At 37.4% G+C, this 7,978-nt stretch overlaps 1 protein-coding gene across 1 annotated transcript in view; it reads right to left on the bottom strand.

Annotated features, from left to right (window-relative positions):
• Positions 1-7,978, bottom strand: part of SLC30A9 (solute carrier family 30 member 9) — a 73,162-nt gene that overhangs the window by 12,524 nt on the left and 52,660 nt on the right. Inside the window, exons 11-15 of the mRNA XM_003800701.3 lie at positions 6,869-7,004; positions 5,843-5,882; positions 4,229-4,300; positions 3,674-3,781; positions 353-518 (exon numbers count right to left, since the gene is read on the bottom strand). Coding sequence (XP_003800749.1) covers positions 353-518; positions 3,674-3,781; positions 4,229-4,300; positions 5,843-5,882; positions 6,869-7,004 — 522 coding nt within the window. The remainder of the gene's footprint in view (positions 1-352; positions 519-3,673; positions 3,782-4,228; positions 4,301-5,842; positions 5,883-6,868; positions 7,005-7,978) is intronic.

The following is a 7,978-nucleotide window of genomic DNA, read 5'->3' as shown; positions in this document are numbered from 1 at the left end:
TTTTTTTTTTTTATTTTTGGCCAGGGCTGGGTTTGAACCCGCACCTTCAGCATATGGGGCCGGTGCCCTACTCCTTTGAGCCACAGGCACTGCCCAGGTTTCACGTTAAGAAGCCAACTATTCCCATTATATCTGACTGTTCCTTGGTCTAATAAATTTAAAAGGAAACCTATACATATTTTTCTAAATGTATCCTTGCTTCCAAGATTATAATTCTGAGAAGTAATAGATTTTTTCAAGTTCTAAGAGCTAGGAACCCAAAACTTACTCTGGGAGTATTTACAAACCAAGCATTTTTGTTTTTTAGTACGTGTTTTGCAAGCCTTAGTAGCAGCACTGGAATAAGGCTGACCTTACTGATGGGTCATTCTCCAGGAGTTCAGTAAGCCGCTGGACTTGCTCTGGCTGGATGGATCGCCCTAAGAGCGCTTCTGTGTTAGTGTAGATGAGGAAAGCTGATACCACACCTAATAAGGTGCCCACACCAAGAGAACCTAGGCTGTCATACAGCGGATTGCCTAAATAAAGCACATAAGAAATCAGTAAATAAACATTTTCTATTATTTCAGTGAGTTTTAGAGAGCAAAAAACCAGAACTAGTAAATCAAGGCATGTGAAATTCACTCTTAATTCTTTTTTTCCTTTTCTTTCTTTTTTTTTGAAATAGTCTCACTATGTTGCCCTCAGTAGGGTGTCATGGCATTGTAGTTCACAGCAACATCAAACTCTTGGTCTTAAGTGATTCTCTTGCCTAAGCCTCCCAAGTAGCTGGGACTACAGGTACCTGCCACAACACCCGGCTATTTTTTTATTGCAGTTGTTATTGTTGTTCAGCAGGCCCGGGCCAGGTTTGAACCCGCCTGCTTTGGTGTTTGTGGCTAGTGCCCTAACCACTGAGCTACGGGCGCTGAGACTCTTAATTCTTGTAATTTCTTCTTTAATGGCTCCTAATACAGAAAGGGGAGAGGGAGGGGAAGGGGAAGGATGGGTGGAGGGAGAGTAATTGGTGGGACCACACCTATGGTTCATCTTAAAAGGGTACATGTGAATCTTTCTAAATGTAGAATGTAAATGTCTTAACACAAATAACTAAGAGGATGCCATGAAGGCAGTGTTAACCAGTTTGATGAAAGTATTTCAAATTGTATATAAAACCAGCACAGTGTACCCCATGACTGCATTAATGTACACAGCTATGATTTAATAAAAAATATAAATAGATAGATAAAAAATAAAACTGGAATGGCTCCTAATACAGTCCTAGCTCCATAGTTGACTGCCTCCTTAAATTGCCATAATTTTCATAAACCAGACATTATACCACAGGTACGCAATGAAAGCTTCCTGGATGCCCGTAGCTCAGTGGTTAGGGTGCAAGCCACATGCTCTGGGATTGGTGGGTTTGAACCCAGCCCAGGCCTGCTAAACAAACAAACAAAGCCAGGAGTTGTGGCAAGCTCCTGTAGTCCTTGCCACTAGGGAGGCTGAGGCAAGAGAATCATTTGAGCCCAGGAGTTTGAGGTTGCTGTGAGCTATGACCCCAAAGCACTCTACTGAGGGTGACAAAGTGAGACTCTGTCTCAATTAAGAAAAAAAAGAAAAAGAAAGTTTCTTGGGCGGCACCTGTGGCTCAGTGAGTAGGGTACTGGCCCCACATACCAGAGGTAGCGGGTTCAAACCCGGCCTCAGCCAAACTGCAACAACAACAACAAAATAGCCAGGCGTTTTGGCAGGCGCCTGTAGTACCAGCTACTCGAGAGGCTAAGGCAAGAGAATTGCCTATGCCCAAGAGCTGGAGATTGCTGTGAGCTGTAACAGCACAGCACTCTACCGAGGGCGACATAGCGAGATTCTTTCTCTTAAAAAAAAAAAAAAAGCTTCTTATGTTGCCCACCTCCTTATGGGAATTGGTTTGTTACAGTCCCTGGGTGGTGAACTTAGAGAGGTTCTACTGTACTAGTTTTATTAACATCTAGTCAAAATATAACACTAAAAAGTAAACTCATTTATCTAAAATAAGTGTTAAAATGATGAGTAAAACAGTCTACTAAAAGATTTGTAGTTGTACAGCTCAATACCAAATACTGTAGAAAATCAAAAGAAAATTTAAAAACATACTTGCCTTTCTTGAAGAAAATGTTTCCTGGTGTGTTACTTAAATAAATTAATTAACTGAATAAAATTTAATTGGTGTGAAACATACATACTTTTGTAAGTTTGATTTGATTTGTTTCCATTATTATGTAAGAGAAAATAAACACATTAAAAGCTGACTTATGAAAAAAAAAAAAAAAGCTGACTTATGTTCACTTCAGTAGTACATATACTATAACTGGAATGATACAGAGAAATTTAACCTAACTCCATGCAAGAATGGCACAAATTCATAAAGCTTCCCATGTTAAAAAAGAAAGTTGACTTTTATATCAAGTCATACTTTCTATAAGCCTAAACTTTTGCTAATTTATATACAAAAAGCATCTAAAATTGTAAGGTCAGCTAGAAAATTGGTACTTTTTACAAATATTCAGGATCACCGTGAATATCCAAGAATGCTGGGATAGTATTAAAACATGCCATTCAACATGAGAAAAAGCTATTCAGACCTCAGATTTTTTTTTTTATTTTTTTGAGACAGAGTCTCACTATATTGCCCTCAGTAGAGTGCTGTGGTGTCACAGCTCACAGTAACCTCAAACTCTTGGGCTGACGTGATTCTCTTGCCTCAGCGTCCCAAGTAGCTGGGACTACGGGCACCTGCCATAATGCCCAGCTATTCTTTTGTTGCAGTTGTCATTGTTGTTTAGCAGGCCCAGGCCAGGCTCGAACCTGCCAGGCTTGGTGTTATGTGGCTGGCGCCATAACCACTGCTACAGGTGCCAAGCCCATACTTCAAACTATTTGAAGAAACAATTAAGAACTATGGAAACTTGCCACCTAACATTATTTTAAATATACAAAACAAAGGGGAAATGGAAAAAGTTCCATTCCAAGAATTCCAAGAGTCTTCATAAATTGAATCTTTCCATACTAAATGGTTCTTTTGCTTTAGAAAATAAAACTAAAATGTATTTTCTGTCTTCTCTCCTATTCTTGTTCTCAAAACACCTAACTAAGAAACCACCTTAAAGAGAGTTAAGGCAATAGGAAGGCGATGGCAGTTATTATTGACACTAAGAGTGGAAACACAAATGAACAAAAGCCACAACACAGAGTAAGTCGACACTTTTTTTTTCTTTTTCTTTCTTTCTTTTTTTTAAGAGACAGAGTCTCACTTTTTTGCCTCTGGCAGAGTGCCATGGCATCTCAGCTTGCAGCAACCTCCAACTCTTGGGCTTAAGAGATTCTCCTGCCTCAGCCTCCCAAGTAGCTGGGACTACAGGTGCCCGCCACAATGCCTGGCTATTTTTTTGTTGCAGTTTGGCCGGGTTCAAACATGCCACCCTTGGTATATGGGGCCGGCGCCCTACCCACTGAGCCACAGGCACCACCCCCAACACCCTTTCTTATTTCAAATTTAGAGAAATTTCTAATTCAAAGAAACCTGAATACTTTTACTAACTAAATACCTTTTATAAACCAATGATTAGAATGGAATATTATTCAATAAATTCCTGCATATTAAAGATTTAAGAAGTACAAATGAATCACTTATAATTTCAGAAATATTCACCTGTTATAGAAGTAAGGCCCATACAAGAAGCTGCTATTATCACTCCCAATACTGCTGCAGTATCTTCCAATAATATCACATTTGTACTAGGATCACGACTTTCCATTACTTAATCATTGGGGAGAGACAAGAAAAGAAAATTTCTGAAATCTTAATTTGATATTATCAGGTAACATTTTAATAAGTATCCATTTAAAACCAAGAAATAAAGATTAAAAAATTTATGAGATCACGATTTTAAAAACTATGTTCAATATACATGCAATTTTTTTGGCTTAAATGTCAACAACAATAGATATATGAAGTCCATTACTTTCTCAGGTTATATAAGAATATATAGAAATACAGTGGTTCACTTAAGTCAAATCTAAATCTAAAGTGTCCATGTTCAAACTGTACCACATTTGTCTTTTTAAAGAGCTTAAGTATACTTAAGAGCCGTACAGGCACTTAACAGTGAGATATATTTTGTACGTATCTATTAGAACAAAGTAAAAGTACTAAGTAATTTTAAGCAAATAAAGGAGGTGAAATAAATGCCTCTAAAAAACATACCGTATCTGTAAAATGACATTCCTTTGGCCCGAGCACTCCTACGAAGTTCATTTATAGCAACAAGAAGTGTGGCTGAAAGAAAAGCATTCATGTTGGCAAAGAAACTTCATACCTCTCAACTTTAAAGATGGCATCTCAAAAGACATGTAAGTACAACATCTCAATGCCAGGCTGGCAATATCAACTAGCCATCATCAAGACCCAAATTAATCATAATAAAACAAATCCCTTATTTCTAAACCATAAAAATTAAATGTAATTACGATAAGAACAACTTATTGAACAAATATTCCTATTTGGCAGGAACCACATACCAAGCACAATCACTTTTGAGCCTTCCAATCTTTTGAGGCAGGTGGTACTATCAACATTTTATAAACAACATTTTAGGGCCCCATAAACATATACAATTATGATCTATTAATTCAAAATATTATAAAAAACAGATGAAAGGAGCACTATACAAGGTAAGTGACAATGTTTCAGGAGTAAACCCTATGAATACAGTGGTTGATTAGGCAGCTTCATACTGATATTAGCAGTTTTCTGTTATAATACTACTAGAGCTGTATACATATTTCAGAAACTTTGAAATAAGTCATACTACAAAAATAGACAGCCTTCAGATTAACACTGCCCAAAACCGACATTTTAAAATGCAGCATAAACTGGCCACAGTAGTGCAAGCTTTTAAATCCCAACTACTCGGAAGGCAGAGTCAAGGGGATCACTGAAGCCCAGGAGCTTAAGCCAGCCTGGGCAACATAGCAAGACTGCTTAAAAAAAAAAATAAAAAAAAAAATATATGTGTGTGTGTGTAATATGTGAAATGGATGGCTTGGCACCTGTAGCTCAGTGGCTAGGGCACTGGCCACATATACCGGAGCTAGTGGGTTTGAACCCAGCCCAGGCCTGGCAAACAACAATGACAACTACAACCAAAAAATAGCCAGGTATTATGGTGGGCATTTGTAGTCCCAGCTACTTGGGAGGCTGAGGCAAGAGAATTGCTTAAGCCCAATACTTTGAGGTTGCTGTGAGCTCTGACACCCCAGCACTCTTCTGAGAGTGACATAAGACTCTCTCTCTCTCTCAAAAAAAAAAAAAAAAAAAAAAATATATATATATATAAAATAAAATTTAAATGATATATATAATTGTTTCTATACTCCATTTCAAATGCTCTGAGCACTGTGATATAATATTCACAAACAAAACATAATTTCCCCTTATCCTCATTCAGGGATGGGGAATCTGAGGCCTTAAGGTCATATGTGGCCTTCTTGATCCTTGAGTGCAGCCTTTTGATTGAATCTAAATTTTACTGAATCCAAATTTTATAGATCGAATCCTTGGGATTCAGCCAAAGGCAGCACTTAAGAATCTAGAAGGCCACAGGTTCCCCACCGGTGTCCTCATCCATGACCATCCATTAGGTGTGGTCATATTATGCCATACAAAGATTTTACTCCCTAAAAGTAGGCAAAGCTTACTTAGATTCTTACTTCCCATATTTTAATCAATGGAACCTAGCAAACTATAATAATGAACTGCTGAATATTTATGTATTACAAATTTACGAATAAGGAGACCCTTTGTGACAGCAGCACGTACCTCCTTCAGATACCAATGATCCTGCTAAAATACAATATGCCTAGAAAATATTAAAATAAAGCATAAATTATCTTGCTAAAAGAATCACAATTATTCATGCACAAAGTTTGCAATGTCTAAATAATATAAATTCAAATCTAAGCCAGATGATAAAGACACTAATGGAAAGGAGTTCAGAGGAGGACAATGAAATACAAACTAACATTTGAAATCTCTGTGTGTGTGTGTGGAGAGCAGACAGTAAGAGCCACATCTGTACTCAAGTAACTTCCGGTTTTGCTTGGATGTCCAGTACTAAAATGTCCTGATTCAGAAGGTAAAGAGTTATAAATAGTAATCCATTACTTTTTGGGGGGTAACACTATTTTCCTTACACTTCTAGGACATTCTTCAATTAAATAAAGATGGCAAGAGAAGCTTTTTCCAAGGAGTACAAAAATCTAGGAACATAAATTCTAAAAAATTTCAACAACATTCAAGCCAAATATCTACATCATAGTATGAAAACAGCACTTTTTATTCCCTGTCTCAACCCTCAACACAGCCTAGGGATTAGGAAAGAGGGGCAGAAGCCCAGGGGTTGTAGCAGGGAGAGGATACAGAAGGTACCACCTTCCCAATCTCCCAGAGCAGGTTTCCTGCCTGAAGAAGCCCAGGAGGAGCAAAAAGACAACTTGAAATGCAGTTCCAACTCAGGACTATTACAAAGGACTGGATATTTGAATTCCTGAAAGACTATTCTTGGGACTAAAAGTGAACAGAGGTCTTTTTACTCTTTGACAGTAACAGGAGAAATTCATGGAACTGCCCAACATCTGACGAAGGAGGCAGGACTCAGTAACTGCACTTCAGAGATGCTCTTATTAACCTCACTGCGTCATCTGGATTAATCGTATGGATCAAATACCTTCTCAACTGTACACTCCTATCATTCCCATTCTTTGACATTAGCACGACAAAGGCATTCTATTTACTCATTGCTGTATCATATTACTTCAAAACTGAGGTGAAAAAAAAGAGGATTACCCATAGAAGGGATTCTATTGGTTGAGGATGAAGCAATCCCATGACTCCATGGTACCACGATAGTCCTGCACCCATCATGAAAATACCAACACCACTAATTAGCGAAGAGATATAGCGCATATTTGAAAATCCATAACTGAAAAATAAAAAAGATGTAGTTTTTAAGAAGTGTAAAGTTTCCTTTAAAAATATGTGCTTAATAGGTCAATGAAAAAGAAAACAAAAAATCTTCTTAGAATACGAAGATGTCATAGCTTTACAATTAAGTAAAATGTATGTGTCAAACTCAAATCTAATCAGAAAAGCAGTATACAGAGTGAAAAACCCTGCCATATCTTTGAAACTATATAGTGAGTATCATTTAATTTAGGTATTTTCTAACCCCTTTTCCATATAACCAACCTTGATTTAGTAGAGTACATCTATATTATGTACTACAGATGCTGGTAAAATTAATCATTTTTAAAATGCATTGAGATGTTTAAAGAATGGGATAACATCTATATTTCCTTGAAATGCAGCTTCTAATTGAGTACTTTTGGTTCTTTTGCCATAGGCAATCTATGATTTATATTACCTATAATTTGATGCTGGATAATGAACAGTTTACAACATATAATTTATTGTTGGTTCTGAATAGTTTGGAATAGCACAACTATCAACTATTACTAGAACTGAGAAGGGTATTTTCAGTTTTAAAATCTCAATTATTTTCAAGCATCTCTGGTTAACGTATATTATTTTGTATTACTCTAAGTACCAATACAATGCTGAGTATTGAAAGAATTCAAAAAATTGGGTGGCGTCTGTGGCTCACAGGAGTTGGGCACCAGCCCCATACGCTGGAGGTGGCGGGTTCAAACCCAGCCCCAGCCAAAAATGGCAAAAAAAAATTTTTTAAATGACATACTATAAGATGAAAAGAATTGCTCATTCATAAAAATATTTCCAGGGAAACTTACCCCCAAACCCAAACTCTATGGCATCCTTCTGGGAGATAGAAATTTAAACAAGAATTCTTTTTTTTTTTTTTTTTTTTGAGACAGAGCCTCAAGCTGTCCCCCTGGGCAGAGTGCCGTGGCATCACAGCTCACAGCAACCTCCAACTCC

Source organism: Otolemur garnettii, unplaced genomic scaffold (genome assembly GCF_000181295.1).
Source record: "Otolemur garnettii isolate 467f Iridium unplaced genomic scaffold, OtoGar3 scaffold00181, whole genome shotgun sequence".
Taxonomy (NCBI): Eukaryota; Metazoa; Chordata; class Mammalia; order Primates; family Galagidae; genus Otolemur; species Otolemur garnettii.
The sequence above is the reverse complement of the archived record's forward strand: the minus strand, read 5'-3'. Positions and strand labels throughout refer to the sequence as shown.